Below are 16,989 nucleotides of genomic sequence, written 5' to 3'. Positions count from 1 at the left end.
GTGTGTGTGTGTGTGTGTGTTCATGTAAAATAGTGAGCAGAGGATATTTTTCTTGGTTGTGTGTCGCTATCAGGCTGATCTATATATTTATTGCAATCCCAACTTGTCATTATTTTTGATCTTACCACCTAAACAGTCACAGAAAATATCTATCGTCCGTCTATTCATCCAACTAAGAAAACTAAGGAAGTTGGCTTTATCTATATAAGCTCGCCTTGTCTCTATTGTTCTGACTCATTATATGTCTTTAGAATCTCGTCAGTGTTCAATCTCAAAATTGTCCCAAATCAGAACACCATGAAAGTGTTTTCTGCTAAACGCATGGTTCTGGTCTCTACTCTATTATTGCTTCTCTTTCTCCTTCATTCTTCTTGTGATTCACTTGATAGAATAACCCCAAGCCAACCCCTTAGAGATGGCGATATTTTGCTCTCCTACCAAGCAACCTTTGCCCTCGGTTTCTTCACCCCCAGCAACAATTCCAGAAACCGCTATGTCGGAATATGGTTTCATAGATTCTCTAAACAAACCCTAGTTTGGGTAGCCAATAGAGAAAATCCTGTTAATGATACTTCTGGAGTTTTATCTATCAGTGCCCATGGAAACATGGTTGTTCTTGCTCTTAATGATATAAATTCTAACCTGAACCCTATTTGGTCTTCCAGTGTTTCCATCACATCTTCCAATGAAACCTACTTTGCTAAGCTTCTAGACATAGGAAACTTGGTTTTAGGTAAAAATGGAGGAAGGCATGAAAAGGTTTTGTGGCAGAGTTTTGATTATCCAACTGACACAATCCTTCCATTTATGAAGCTCGGGTTGGACCGCAGAACCGGGTTCAACTGGTTCCTTAGGTCATGGAGATCCCCCCACGACCCAAGATTTGGGAACATGAGTCATAGGATCAACCCAACAGGATATCCTCAAATATTCACTTACAAAAACGGAACTCCATTTTGGCGATGTGGGTCTTGGACGGGTCAAAGATGGAGTGGCATACCTGTCATGACACCTAATTTCGTCTTCAACGTTAGCTATGTTGACAATGCCAATGAAGTTTCCATAATGATTGGGATTCGAGACCCTACGATCTTCTTAAGAATGGTCCTCGACAATGATGGTCTAATTAGACGAACAATCTGGCAAGCTAAAGAGCATAGATGGTTTGAAATTTGGTCGGGTCCGACAGAGGATTGCGACAACTATCGAAGATGCGGGTCAAATAGCATATGTGACCCATATACAAGCAACAAACTTGAGTGTGTGTGTTTGCCTGGATATGTGAGAAACGGGTCGAGTGGATGTGTGAGGAAGAAGAATGTGTCCACGTGTCGAAATGGGGAGGGGTTTGTGAAGGTTGCACTTGTGAAGGTTCCAGATACGTCAACGGCACGTGTGGATAAGAATATGAGCTTGTACTTGAAAGGATGTGAAGGGAAGTGCTTGAAGGATTGTTCATGTGTAGCGTATACGAGTTTAAATGAGGTAACGCAAAGTGGGTGCTTGACATGGCATGCTGATATGGAAGATATTAGGAGATTCAATCATGTGGGACAAGAACTGTACGTGCGTGTTGATGCAGCTGAAATGGGTACATTCTTTTTCTTTTTCTTTTAAAGTTAAATGATAATTTGGCTCCTAAACTATAATTTCAAGAGTATTTGGATTCTAAATTCATTTTTGATGCAATGTTTGCCTTCAACATTAATTTTAAAAATGATATAATATTATGCTACTGTTGATAAAAGTTAACTTTGACTAAAAAATTGCAAAAAAGAATTTCAAAATTATAGAAAAAGATCAAGAAAATTTAATTTTTTTGGGTATTTTTCTGTAATTTTTTGAGTTGTTATCTGTGATGTTGTGTCCTTATTTGTAAATTTCTGTCCTTTTCTATACTTTTTAAAATTCTTTTTCATAATTTTCTAGTCAATAAATAATTAAAAGTTAACTTTTGCTAATAATAGGTTACACCCATAGTTTTTAAAAGTTAAAGGAAAATATTATATCAAAAATGAGTTTAAGTTATCATACACTCTTGGATCTACAGTTTGAGGGCCACTTTATGACTTAACCCTTCTTTTAATGCATAAACTAAAAGCCATAACTTTTGAACTCATAAAACCATGAATTCGGATAATTAGTGTGTTCCATGCATTGCATAGGATTTGAAATGGGTCACATTGTCATTAATAGAACAATTTATCATAGGGTTAAAGAACATTTTTTTTTCTAAAATTTTTTTGAGTGCTAGGCATCGTAGGGTGGGGACAATATCCCTCCTAACAATTTTTTTAGGAGCAAAATCTCACTTCCCTCAAAGACTCATCATCTTTTTCATTATCTACTAACGTGAAATAGTTATGAGATTCATGCATAGTGATAGCAAAACATTTTGACCTATTTTAACCATTTGACGTGGTCAAAGGGCTTGAAGTGGCAAAAACCAAACTTGATTTTAGTAGTGAAATGGCAGCAAAATTTGTCAAAAGACCTATTCTTCACCTATTTAACTTTTTATTTTAACATTATTTCTATTTTATTTCACAAATTTTTACCCAAAACATTCCAATAAAGTTGAATCTAAACATGCCAGAGTTATTAATAGTATTTAATTATTTGCTGCTTTTATTATGAACTTTTTAATTTAATATTACTTCTATTTTTACCCTAATAATTAGGAGAAAAATATGAACTTGAAGTTAATAAGAGACATAAAGTCCACGGAAAGTATAAAAAATTCAGCCTCAATATTGTAAATGATATGAAGCTTTTTTAGTATTTTAACAGCATATAAGATTTCCTTGCTACTGTTTTAAACAATACTATTGCATTATAAACAATACTATATGATATATATGAAGCTTTTCTACGATCAAAGCTAAATTGTATTTCGTTCAACTACCTCCATTGCTTACAGACTACTTCATAATGCACTTTGAACTCTAAAGCATACATGTTTCTTCTCTGGAGATTGATTCTGGTTTGATATAATCTTATTGATCTGCAGCTAAATATGAAAAGAAGCCTTATGGTTCTCTTGGCAAGAGGGGGATGGTAGCACTTGTGGTTGTTTCTACCTTCCTATTAATGTTCATGTTGATCTCCTTTGTGTATTGGTTTGCAAAGAAAAAGGAACAAGGTATTATAAATTTTTGATTCAATGCTCTCACCCAGCACACATAATTTACTCGATATATTTTTCTTAATTTCATTGCTTTATATTGCTGTATGTACATAATCATTTGTTGTGAGTATATGGATAGGTAAATTGTATTACAGGTCATGACTTGTCGTTTTTTTTTTTACTACAGAACAAAGAAGGCCTAGCGAACATTTGCTTGACGGAGAAAATAATTCAGATTTACCGTTATTTGATCTAAATGATATAGTTGAAGCAACAAGCAATTTCTCGGATGCTAACAAGCTTGGGCAAGGAGGTTTTGGCTCTGTTCATAAGGTAGCCTTTGCTTTGTAAGAAGCATTAAATATCATTAGTTAAGGCAAAAGAAATCACAAATTGATTATGGATTTTGACTTTAGGGTGTACTCAACGATGGAACGACAATAGCAGTGAAGAGGCTGTTAAAGTACTCTGGACAAGGCATTGAAGAATTCAAAAATGAGATTGCTTTAATTGCCAAGCTCCAACATAGAAATCTTGTAAGGATCTTAGGATGCTGCATCGAAGGAGAAGAGAAGATGTTGATCTACGAATACTTGCCAAACAACAGCTTAGACTCTTTCATTTTCGGTACCTCTTCTATTCATTTTTCGGCATAAGCTACAATGAAACTTAGCATGCGCGCATTCTTCACTTCTAATGGTTTAAAATTTTTATTCAGATCATGCAAAAAAATTGCAATTACATTGGAGGAAACGATTTGATATCATTTGTGGAATTGCAAGAGGCATTTTATATCTTCATCAACATTCGAGATTAAGGATAATTCATAGAGATTTAAAGGCCAGTAATATCTTGTTGGACTCTACATTGAACCCAAAAATTGCAGATTTTGGCATGGCTAGAATATTTGGTGGAGACCAAATTGAAGCAAGCACTAATTATGTTGTTGGAACCTAGTAAGTACTCAACAATGCAAAGACGATTTTAGCTTATGAGCAATATATTACACGGATTCCCAATTCCACAATTTCACATAAAAATGATCATAATTAAACAAATAAAATGTTTAATTAGTTGTAATCATTTTGACATCATCATCAACATCAATATCTTTGTAATTGAATAGGACCTCATGAGTTAGATAGGTTAGTAATTTGCATGTGATATAATATGCTAGAAATATCAATTTATCAAATCATATATTCTTAGTTAAGAATTTAAATATTTCATATTGAAATTTTTGTTTGTAACCTTTAAAATCTCCTCTTATAGTGGTTACATGTCACCTGAATATGCAATGGAAGGATTGTTCTCAATAAAGTCAGATGTATATAGCTTTGGGGTTTTACTTCTTGAGATTGTTACTAGCAGAAAGAATAGTGGCCATTATGATGACATCCCTTCTACTTTGGTTGGACATGTAAGTTTCTGTAAGGAACAACCACTATAAAATTGAACTAATTACTCCTCCATAGTCTAATTATCTAACGCCTTCAATTAATTTAGATTTGGGACCTATGGAGAGGAAGCAGAGCCATGGAAATTGTTGATCCAGCATTAACGGATAAGCCATGCCTTGAACATGAATTTCTAAAATGCATCCAGATTGGACTATTATGTGTACAAGAGTACGCATCAGATAGACCAGCTATGTCAGAAGTTGTTTCCATGTTGGAGAATGACTCAAATCTTCTTCCCCCTAAACAACCAGCTTTTGTTTTCAAGAGAACTACTTGTGATCATTCAAACCCATCAGTTGGTGAAGAAGTTCATTCGGTGAATGGAATGAGTACTACAGTGATTGAAGCTCGCTGAAGCTTGAAACCCACATCAAAACATAAATGGTACTAATTGAACTCTTTTAGTGCTACTTATTGTGAAGTGAATGATTCTAGCTAGACTTTCCAACTTTTGTAAAAGTTAATGATGCATATATAATTTCCTATTATTGGACTCAAAAAGCAAAGTTGGGTGTACAAATTAAACTTGCTAAATTATGATTAGGCCTGGATACATGGCAATATCAATAATCAATTATTAATTCCTAGTAAAATTAGATTCTTTGTTTTCGCATCATTGGTCATGGAACATATACATGGTGTAATAACATCTGAAAATTCTTTGAAATAAAGATTAAAAACAAAAACGACACATATATCTTGTGATGATGATATGGAATTTAATTAAAATCAAATTTGTTGGTAAGATATCATCATGTTATTTTATATGTATCTATATAATTTGGTGGAGATCTATCAAAAAGAAGAGTTGGGTCTAGTGGACTCTATGCACCCACTTCTCTAATAGGTCATAGGTTCAAATCTTCATGGGACTTTGAGTTCGTGCGTGTGTTGCCTCTTCTACCATTTTGGCTGCAATGCTGCCATGGGTGAGCCACTACCAAAAAAAAAATGTTGTTTAAACACACAATAATCCGTCTTTAAATAAATAGAGATGGATATAGCGGTATTTTAAAAAATTGTTATTAAATAATTAGATTTGATCTCTTGATTTTTCATCTTTCAAACTTTAAATCTTCCTTCTTTGCTAGTTAAATTGAAATATACATGCAATTATTATATGTAAAACTAAATATATGTTACTTAACTACATACACATATATAAAATATTATATTATTAAAAAGATATATATATATATATATAGATTATATTTTATTTTAAATTATTATGAAAATATTTATATGACTATTTATATTATATTTTTAATAAAATATTATGTTTGTTTGGAAAATGAACTTAAAATGAAACAAATTTTTAATATAAAAATATTATTTTTAAAATAAAAATAATTAAGTATATAATTTATTTAAAAATATGTATTATTTTAGTTTATATTAAATACTTTTTACTTTTATCTTCTCCATATTATTCTCAAAAAATAAATAAATAAATAATTTTTTATCTTCTCCCAAAATGGTTAAATGTTTTCCATTATTTTCTTACAAATAAATTTTATCTACAATTTTTTAATTATTTTTTAAAATTATTTTAACAAAAAATAATTATGGCCATATAATTTTTTTAATTTCCTTTTCGAAAAATTTTTTAACAAAATATTTAAATTAAATATTTAATTCAAATATTTTAATATGAATTTTCTATTTAAAAATTATTTTTTAAAAAATTATTTTTTATCAAATTTATTTAATATGAAAAAAATTTAAAATATTTAAAATATTTTAAATACACAGACATACATATACCTATATATTAATACATAATTCTATTTATCATGAATTAATATATTTTATTTATATAATTTTAAATTATACTATATATCAATAAAATAATTTATGTTCTTATATACTTCAAAATTTATCTTTCTTTTCTCCTTTGTTTGATAAAAATGAACATTAATCATATACTCTTTCTGTTTAAAAATGTAAGATATTTTTTGAAGAGTTAGATGTTTAAAAATATAAGACATTTTTAGTCTTTTGAGATGTAATCATTGCCTTTTTTGTAAAAGTATCGCTATTGATAATGACTTTATATTTATTGTAGAGTATTTAATAAGGGTAAATAATGAAAGATAAGGTTAGTTGGAAAGTAGGTAACTACTTTATTGAAGGGTGAGATTCGGTTAAAAATATTTTATATTTTGAACGAAGGGAGTATATATATAATTAGCATAAAAATGATATTTTTAATCAAAATAATTAATTCTAGTTGTATAAATATTGTTTATAGTCATTTCAAATGTATTTTTTATTAATTCTTCTAATATTCAATTTCATAGATGTTTTGGAGTTTTGATATTATTTTTATTTTAATGTGTTATAAAATGTTGTTATTGACGTCTTTCAAAACAGTTTTATTATCTGGTAAAATTTTATCAAAAATTAAAAAAAGTAATAAAGGAAAATATGAATAACACAAAAGACACAAAACATTCAATCAATTACAGTTATAGAATAAATTAATGAATATTAAATAGAAATTTAGAAAATGAGAATGGTTAAATTTAGAGAAAGAGGGAAAGAAGAAGAGAAAGATTTAAATGATGTGTAAAATATTTTTAAATGCTCTATAAATTATAAAGATAAATGTTTTTAAACACAAACATCAAATTTTTGTAATTTGCATTGAATGGGAAGCTCAATAAATAATGATAAAAATTTTTCTACATCTTTTAAAATTAATTTGTATTTTAATATATTTCAAACATGTATTAAAATAATTGATAATCTAAAAATTAAAAAAAATTAAAAATATGACTCCATCTCTAAATTTGTCTCTACTTTGAATTAGGGATATAGTGAGAAACAAAAATAATTCTAGCTCTAAGATATTTATTTCAGTCATCTCTAATTCTGTTTCTAAATTAATAAAAATAAAATTATTAAATTTTGAAGAAATTTGGAGAGAAAATTAGAGATGGTTAAATTTTTGTCTCTAAATTCATAATATATATATATATATATATCTCAAATTTAGTCTCTAAATTTAAAAAAAATATAAAATTAATATTAGGGATGGATTTGGAGATGGCTAGTTTAGAGATGAAATTTATTCATCTCTAAACTTGTCTCTAACATTTTAAATTTTTTAAAATTAAATTTTTAATGAATAATGATAGAAGTTGAGATAGATTTTGTGACATTTTTTAAAGATGTATATAAGTCATCTCTAATTATGTCTCAATATTTTTTAAATTAAATTTATTTCTAAAAATATAATTAGTCTCTAGGCCGTTTATAATTTTCGTCTCTATTTTAATAATTTTTGTAGTGAGTCCTAAAGCTTTGTCTATCATGTTTCAAGACTAAAGCTTTTATGGGAGTTAGTGCACTGCTATAGGGCTTTCGAATGGTGGTTGTCTCTCTTCCCTTGCGCCACCGTCACCCTTCTTCTACCTCTATTTTCTTTAAGATGTTTGGAGGAAAAAAAAAGACTCGACTAAGGTTGTAAGGAGTGAATTTTGAAAATTAAAAGCACTACAAGTAAGTGAATAATATTCTAAATAATCTATTAGCAAATTCTCTTTTTATCAAAATATTATTTTTAACAATTTACAATTGTGTGTGTGTGTTTATATATTTCTAGCATTGATTATTTTTGTTAATTAAATAACTATCTCTTGAAGTCATGTTATATAAATACAAGATTGATACAATTGTTTTTACAAGATTCATTAATCCTTTATTCAATAAAAACAATCATGAAAATTGGTGAAAAATTATGAGACATTAGTAATGAATCTCTATATTTAGAAGATTGATTATTTTAAGTGATTCATGAGAGTTTGATACTAAGAAGAGGAATTTATAATTTGAAAATTGATTACTTTCTCGTATGTCTTAAAAATTAATTTTAAAGAAACTATATGCAAAACACTGATTGCTAATGGCAATTTTATTAGACCTTGATATGCCTTGGTTACTCATTGGATAGTTTGATTTTCATGAATTCTATTCTCACGTTTGTTATTTATGGGTCTTATACCTTCTGTTTTGTGGCTTCAACTGTATCTGGTTATTTACCCTCATAGACTGAATGTCCACGTCTGTTTTGTAATTTAAGCCACATTTGGTTATTTATCATTTTAGACTATGTATGCACGTCTATTTCATGACTTTGGTTGCTTCTGGATATTTACCTGCATGGATCGTGTGTCCGCGTCTGTTTCGTGGCTTCAACCATGTTTGGTTATTTATTTTCTAGACTGTGTGTTTGTTAATTATTCTAATAAGTCCATATAAATATGAATTTGATTATTTGACAATTTTATATGCCATTGGTTTTAATTAATAATTTATTTATATTTATTTATTTTATTTATTTGCTTCGTTGAAAGCAAGTGATAGTAATATTTGATATGATAATTTAATGGTTCAATATTTCATTTAAAGTTATATAGAATCCTTTTATTTTGAAGTTTATTAAATTCTTATGAAAATCATTGTCTCTTTAACTCACAAATTTGTTTCAAACTTTTTTTTTATTTTTTTCAATTATTTTGTGGGACGTTGTGTTAATTGAAAATATTTTTGATCTTAAGTAGCATAGCTGATGATCTACATTGTGTTGATCTCTGAGGGGCTCATTGTTGAATTGATGAGAAGGCCTTTTGAGAATACCTTCATTTTGATGTAAATTTTAATGTGTTACACTTTAAAATTATGATTAAGTGTTCCACATTAACTATAGATAGAATTTTGTTCTATTATTTATTTGTTTGTTTGTTGTGGAGAAACAAAGCTCCTCATTTTTTATTTGAGTTGTATATGGCTGCTGTAAAGACTTCAAAAGATACTATTTTTAGGGGAGATTTTATCAAAATTTTTATAAAAAATTTAAAAATTCTTTATTTATATGAAAATGTTATAATGATTTCCCATTCTATTTTAAATGAATTAAACTATTGGATTAAAGTTTTCTTAATCAATGCTTAAAAGATGTATATTAATATATATATGTATATATATATATTTCTTATGTCTAATTTTTAAAGTGTGGCATATCTTTTACTATTATAGTCAAATGTAAAGATATTCGTGTATTGACTGCCGTTAACAATCGGCAACGATTGGCGCTTGGTGGATGTTTGTGGTCAACAATATTCGCCCATGGCAATTGGAGCAGGCAAATTTTTCTATAAAAATAAATTACAAAAATATTTGATTTTGATAGTAAAGTATAAATATTTGTTAAAAATTAAATTATAAAAATAAATTATGGAGAACGAATGCATGTATGGCTAGTTTTTATTCAAATTTTAATTTTGATTTTGATTCTACAGCGTTGAAATTTAATACTAGAAGAGGATCCCTGTCTGTCAATCTAAATTAAATAAGCAGAGTGATAAACACATAATAGTCACGGAGTGAAAATAATTACCAATTGAAGTGGCTGTGATTCTTGAAAGAAAGTTGATCTAGACATGAGTCCCATGAAATTGCCAGGAAACATGCATGCGCAGTTGAAATCAATCCTAAATTTTCTTTTGTTCAATTTTCTTCTACAAAGACTTCAGTCTCATTTCTTTCGTGCATATTGGTTTTGAAATTAGAGGGAAAATGATAGTTTCTGATCGTGGAGATTGCGGCATCATATTCATTTTCTAACTACCTGAAATTATTTTCTTTACATTGCCTTAAGGAATGTCACAATTTTTTTTTTTGAGTTAAAAGGGCTAATAGGCATTTTTGCCACTCACCTATTCAATTAGGAGCATTTAATATTCTAAACTTACATGTGATGTAATTTTTTCCTTCAACATTTGAAAATGTATTAAAAAAATTAACTTTAACTGTTATTAATCAGTAAAATTGCAAATAAGTACCCTATATATAAGAAAATTAATATTAATTTTGTTCCTAAAATAATAGTTGGTCAAAATCACATTTCAATTTTTTACATGGATAAAAAATAACATTTATATCATATTATTTATAGGGTACTTATGTGTAATTTCATGAATCATTTTTTATAATTTTTGAGGTCATTTTTTACAATTTTTAAATCAACTAATTATTAAAATAAACTTTTTTAATGTTGGGGCATTAATGCGTCATTTTTAAATATTGAAAGAAAAAAAAACAAAGAGGAGCAATTTTCCTTTCCTCTCTACCCAACAAAACAAAATCTATACCAAACATAGTATTAGCCACACATGTCAAATTAAACGTAGTGAAGATGTTACGCAAACAGGTCATTGATGATCTTATTTATGTCAATTCTCATTCTCATCTGTTTATCACTTCATGTAGCTCCTCACTATCATTTTCACCTTTTTATTAGTCCATGATCTTATTTTAATCGTTTTTGTTCACTAGCTATTGCCATTCCGTTTCATCAATTCTATTTTTATTTAACAATCAAATAAGTCCTTAAGTGCCTCAAATAGACCGCAACGTTTTGGTCTTCGAAGAACAATATTTGGGCACAAAGAAGAAAGACCAAAGACTTCAATCTAAGCCTGTCCTACAGCTTTATGGGTGGTGTGTCTTATTCTCTCGGCCATCGAATTTCAATGGTAAAAAGTCTTCATGAAAAATTAATTGCTGAGCTTGTGGTTGAGATTTGTGGAGCAAGTCAACTTGGTTCTTGAAGTTAATCACCTAGAGATCAATTCGCCTAATTTCAATTTTTTAATAATAACATATAATTTAGTGACTTCAACTTAAGAAACTGGCAATTGAAAAGAATAAACAGAAGTATAAATTTGGGACCCATGATTAATATTCATAATAAATATCCATAAAATACACGTTCATCATTGTTTCTCTCTCACGTTGACTTGAAATAGTGAGCAGAAAATCTACATATATTTACTTGCAGGCCCAGTTATAGCTATGTACGTTCTCTGAATGCGTCTCAATCAGACTCTTTGTATTAATTGCAGGACCACTTTCTTCCGACTATAGATCCTAACACCTCAACAGTCAGTCAATCAGTCACAGTAGATATGTCTCAAGCACAAATCCAACAAATCTAATTAACTTTACTTTAAGTTGGCCTCATCTCTATTGTTCTGACGCATTTCTTATCTCTAGAGCGTTTCATTTGCGCTCAATGTCAAAATTGTCCCTTACTGTAACACCATGATGATGTTTTCCGCTAAAGGCTTCGTTCTTATCGCTACTATATTATTTCTTCTATTTCTCCTTCGTTCATGTTGTGATTCTCTTGATGATCATAGTTATGTCAATTCTCATTCTCATACCTTTATCACTCCATGTCTCTCGTCTCTATCATTTCCACCTTTTTATCAGTCCATGATCTTATTTTAATCATTTTTATTGACCATCAACCCGGCCATTCCGTTTCATTCTACTTTTATTTAATAACCAAACAAGTTCTTATCTGGCCCCACCAAAAAAAAAAAAAAAACCAAACAAGTCCTTGAGTTCCTCAAGTAGACCGGAACGTTTTGGTCTTCGAAGAACAAATGTTTGGGCAAAAAGAAGGAAGACCACAGACTTCAATGTAAGCCTGTCCTATTAGTTTGTCTTATTCTTTCCGCTATCGATTATAAAGTAAAGTACACGTTCATCGTTGTTTCTCTGATCTCGTATTGACTTGAAAAACCGCGTGCGGGGGGTTACTCATGTAAAATAGTAAGCAGAAAAGCTACATGTTGTTACTTGCTGCACCAGTTATAGCTATGTACGTTATAGATTGTGTCTATAGAGCATGATGCGTCCTTTTTTTCTAATGCGTTTCTTATATCTAGAGCCCTCGTTAATATCAAAATAGTCCCAGATCATAACACCATGATGGTGTTTCCCGCTAAAGGCTTCGTTCTGATCACTACTCTATTGTTGTTTCTATTTCTCTTTCGTTCTTCTTGTGACTCTCTTGATAGAATAACACCAAGCCAAGCCCTTAGAGATGGCGGTATTTTGCTCTCTGACAAAGCAACCTTCGCTCTCGGTTTCTTCACCCCCAGCGATAGTTCTAGAAACCGTTATGTCAGAATATAATATTACAGATTCTCTGAGAAAACGGTTGTGTGGGTAGCCAATAGAGAAAACCCTCTTAATGATACTCCTGGAGTTTTGTCTATCAATACCCATGGAAACATGGTTCTTGGTCTCAATGATATAAATTCAAACCTGAACCCTCTCTGGTCATCCAATGTTTCGATCACATCTCCTAATAATACCATTGTGAAGCTTCTAAAGACAGGAAACTTGGTTCTAATCAAAAACGGAGGAAGGCAAAAGCTTCTGTGGCAGAGTTTTGATTATCCTGGTGACACCATTCTTTTAAATATGAAACTCGGTTTTAATTGGAAAACTGGTTTCAACTGGTCTATTACGTCATGGAGATCCCCAGATGACCCAAGATTTGGGAACGTGACGATTGAACCAACAGGTTATCCTCAAAGATTCATTTATAAAAACGGAGCTCCATTTTAGTGGGGCGGGCATTGGACCGGTCTGAGATGGAGCGGTATATCCCATATGTCAACAAATTTCATCTTCAACATTGACTATGTTGACAATGCCAACGAAGTTTCTGTAACGGCCAGAGTTGGCGATCCATCAGCCTTTATAACGGTGGTGGACAACACTGGTCGCCTTACACGAAAAATTTGGCAAGCTAAAGAGAATGGATGGCTTGAACTTTGGCGCGATCCAGCAGATGACTGTGACAAATACCGACGGTGTGGTTCAAATAGCATATGTGACCCATAAATGGTGACAAGTTTGCGTGTGTGTGTTTGCCTGGATTTGAACCCAAGAACCCACAAGAGTGGTCTGTTAGAAACGGGGCGGGCGGATGTGTGAGGAAGAATAATGTGTCCACGTGTCAAAGTGGGGAGGGATTTGTGAAGGTAGCAAGTGTGAAGTTGCCAGATACGTCAAAGGCACATGTGGATAAGAGCATGAGCATGAGCTTGAAAGATTGTGAAGAGATGTGCATAAAGGATTGTTCATGCTTAGCATATACGAGTTTAAATGAGGTCACAAAAAGTGGGTGCTTGACATGGCATGTTGACATGGAAGATATGAGGACATTTGACAATGCAGGACAAGATTTGTATGTGCGCGTGGAGGCAGCTGAATTAGGTACATTAATACTCGCTTTCTTTTAATGCATATATAGTGGCATATATTTTTTTTTTCTTTTTTTTTAACATTTGAATCCATGAATATGAGCAACTAATGCTTCCAATGTTTTGCTTAATTTTCGTAACTAATGAATGGTGTGGCATATAAAGTTTTTGCATAATACTCCGTTCCATTTTATAAAACATTTTTTAAGGTAATTTAGTGTTCTGAAATATAGAATGATTTCAAAAAAATAAGGTTCCATTACTAATAGTTATCTCAAGATTATCTTTCATTGTTTCACTTGTTAAATATATTTCTTTATATATAAATGATATTTTTGAAACTTCATAGAGAAACTAATTAATATTCAAAATTGAATCTAGTTGACTTCGTTGGTATTCGTAATTTTACCAATCAATCAATCAAATATGTTATAAAATAGGGTGTAGGCCAGAGGGAGTGCAAAGATTTGTTTGTGGGATAGTTCAACAAACGAGTTCATGTACCTTATGGTAGGTCTTGGAGGCTCGCTTATAACACAACTAATGACTTTTCAACCACCAGTTTATTAATGAGATAAAAAGGAATTAAAATAAATAAATAATCATTGAATAATGTTCTGTGAATTCATGTCAGAGTGAAAACAAGGGGCTATAAATGCAATAGGAAGAGTGTGGTGTCACCTGATTTAGGCCGGGCTTGAACATTGCAATTGATAGATATTTTAATTTAATTGGGGCTAGTTCATTTGGCCTTGCTTTGTGCGTCACTACAGTTTACTCTACAAATCTCTAATTAATAAATGATAATTAATCATGAAAATAATCCATTCCTCGAGATCTTTAACCATTTTTTGGAATCGATCAGGATCACATATAGGTGTATAATTGAAAAAAGTGTCTGAATCAAGTATCACTCAACAAAATTATGTTTTTGAAACTTGACCATGCATAGTGCACTTTGAATTCTGAAGCATACATGATTTCTTTGGACATGAATCTGCTTTTACACATATTCTTATCTACAGCCGTAGAGGAAAACAAGGCTTATGGTTCTCTTGGCAAGAGGGGGATGGTGACACTTATAGTTGTCTCTAGCTGCCTAATAACGTTCATGGTGATCTTTTTAGTGTATCGGTTTGCAATGAACAAGGAACAAGGGACGATAAATGGAAGTAAGTTATCTCTCTCTCTCTCTCTCTCTCTCTCTCTCTCTCTCTTACTAGGATAGCCCAATTGCATCACACAAGCCAGGACTTATCAATTTTCTTAATACAGCACAAAGATGTCCTAGAGAACATTTGCTTGGCGTCGAAGAAAACAATTCAGATTTGAAGTTATTTGATCTAAGTGACATAGTGGAAGCAACAAGCAATTTCTCAGATACTAATAAGCTTGGACAAGGGGGTTTTAGTTCTGTTCATAAGGCAGCCATTCTTTAGTTATAAATAGACTAAAAATATCATTAGTTAACGGAAAGGTGACTACAAGAGATTTCCTAGTAATTTTTTCTTGCAACAAAGGTAGATTATATATATATATATATATATTCAAAAATTGATTATGGATTTTAACTTCAGGGTCTACTCAATGACGGAATGGCTATAGCAGTAAAGAGGCTGTTAAACTATTCAGGACAAGACGCTGACGAATTCGAAAATGAGATTTCTTTAATTTCAAAGCTTCAACATAGAAATCTTTTCACGATCTCAGGATGTTGTATCCAAGGAGAAGAGAAGATGTTGATCTATGAATACTTACCAAACAAAAGCTTAGACTCTTTTACGTCTTCTTTCTTTTTTTTTTTTGCATAAGTTATAATGAAATTTTTATGATTCATAACATAGAAACGTTGAAGAATACTTCACTTCTAACAGTTTAAAAATATTATTCAGATCACGCGAGAAAAATACAATTAAATTGGAGGAGACGATTCGATATCATTTATGGAATCGTTAGAGGAATTTTATACCTTCATCAAGATTTGATATTAAGGATAATTCATAGAGACTTAAAGGTCAATAATGTCTTGTTAGACTCTACATTGAACCCACAAATTACAGATTTTGGCATGGCTAGAATATTTGGTGGAGATCAAATTGAAGCAAGCACGAATCGTGTTGTTGGAACCTAATAAGTGCTCAACAGTGTAAAGACAATTTAAGCTTATGAGCAATACATTATATGGATTCCCGATATAATTTTTTATTCACATGGATTCCCAATTCCACAATTTCACATAAAAATGATAATAATTAGTTGTACTCACTTTTGACATCATCATCAACATCAATATCTTTGTAATTGAATAGGACCTCATGAGTTAGATAGGTTAGTGATTTGCATGTGATATAATATGCTAGAAATATCAATTTATCAAGTCATATATTCTTAGTTAAGAATTTAAATATTTCATATTGAAATTTTTGTTTCTAACTTTTAAAAATCTCCTCTTATAGTGGTTACATGTCACCTGAATATGCAATAAAATGATTGTTCTCAATAAAGTCTGATCTATATAGCTTTGGGGTTTTACTTCTTGAGATTGTTACTAGCAGAAAGAATAGTGGCCATTATGATGACATCCTTTCTACTTTAGTTGGACATGTAAGTTTCTGTAAGGAACAACTACTATAAAATTGAACTAATTACTCCTCCATAGTCTAATTATCTAACGCCTTCAATTAATTTAGATTTGGGACCTATGGAGAGGAAGCAGAGCCATGGAAATTGTTGATCCAGCATTAACGAATAAGCCATGCCTTGAACATGAATTTCTAAAATGCATCCAGATTGGACTATTATGTGTACAAGAGTACGCATCAGATAGACCAGCTATGTCAGAAGTTGTTTCCATGTTGGAGAATGACTCAAATCCTCTTCCCCCTAAACAACCAGCTTTTGTTTTCAAGAGAACTACTTGTGATCATTCAAACCCATTAGTTGAAGAAGTTCATTCGGTAAATGGAATGAGTACTACAGTGATTGAAGCTCGCTGAAGCTTGAAACCCACATCAAAACATATATGATACTAATTGAACTCTTTTAGTGCTACTTATTGTGAAGTGAATGATTCTAGCTAGACTTTCCAACTTTTGTAAAAGTTAATGATGCATATATAATTTCCTATTATTGGACTCAAAAAGCAAAGTTGGGTGTACAAATTAAACTTGCTAAATTATGATTAGGCCTGGATGTATGGCAATACCAACAATCAATTATTAATTCCTTGTAAAATTAGATTCTTTCTTTTGGTATCATTGGTCATGGAACATATATATGGTGTGATAACATCTGAAAATTCTTTGAAATAAAGATTCAAAACAGGAACGACGCA

General features: G+C 31.0%; 2 protein-coding genes and 1 pseudogene across 3 annotated transcripts; all 3 read left to right on the top strand.

Moving 5' to 3' along the window:
• Nucleotides 1–263: 263 nt before the first annotated feature.
• On the top strand, nt 264–5,149 carry LOC129285353 (G-type lectin S-receptor-like serine/threonine-protein kinase At1g11410). 2 transcript variants are annotated; one of them, XM_054920996.1, is made up of 7 exons: nt 264–1,591; nt 3,011–3,142; nt 3,315–3,460; nt 3,544–3,754; nt 3,846–4,083; nt 4,400–4,547; nt 4,634–5,149. In XM_054920996.1, exons 1-7 carry the CDS (start codon nt 298–300, stop codon nt 4,940–4,942), a joined length of 2,478 nt encoding a protein of 825 aa, XP_054776971.1. In that variant the 5' UTR covers nt 264–297; the 3' UTR covers nt 4,943–5,149. The 2 variants fall into 2 exon arrangements, with proteins under 2 accessions (XP_054776971.1, XP_054776972.1); XM_054920997.1 differs by lacking the exon at nt 4,400–4,547 and having other exon boundaries at nt 4,634–4,772.
• A 7,217-nt stretch (nt 5,150–12,366) lies between these two features.
• On the top strand, nt 12,367–13,014 carry LOC129286377 (G-type lectin S-receptor-like serine/threonine-protein kinase At4g27290). Its single transcript, XM_054922345.1, has 2 exons — nt 12,367–12,526; nt 12,614–13,014. Exons 1-2 carry the CDS (start codon nt 12,367–12,369, stop codon nt 13,012–13,014), a joined length of 561 nt encoding a protein of 186 aa, XP_054778320.1.
• A 45-nt stretch (nt 13,015–13,059) lies between these two features.
• LOC129286376 (G-type lectin S-receptor-like serine/threonine-protein kinase RKS1) lies at nt 13,060–16,651 on the top strand (annotated as a pseudogene).
• The last annotated feature ends 338 nt before the right edge of the window (nt 16,652–16,989 follow it).

Source organism: Prosopis cineraria, unplaced genomic scaffold, assembly GCF_029017545.1.
Source record: "Prosopis cineraria cultivar Desert tree isolate PC_DT_omini unplaced genomic scaffold, ASM2901754v1 PC11, whole genome shotgun sequence".
NCBI lineage: Eukaryota > Viridiplantae > Streptophyta > Magnoliopsida > Fabales > Fabaceae > Prosopis > Prosopis cineraria.
The sequence above is the reverse complement of the archived record's forward strand: the minus strand, read 5'-3'. Positions and strand labels throughout refer to the sequence as shown.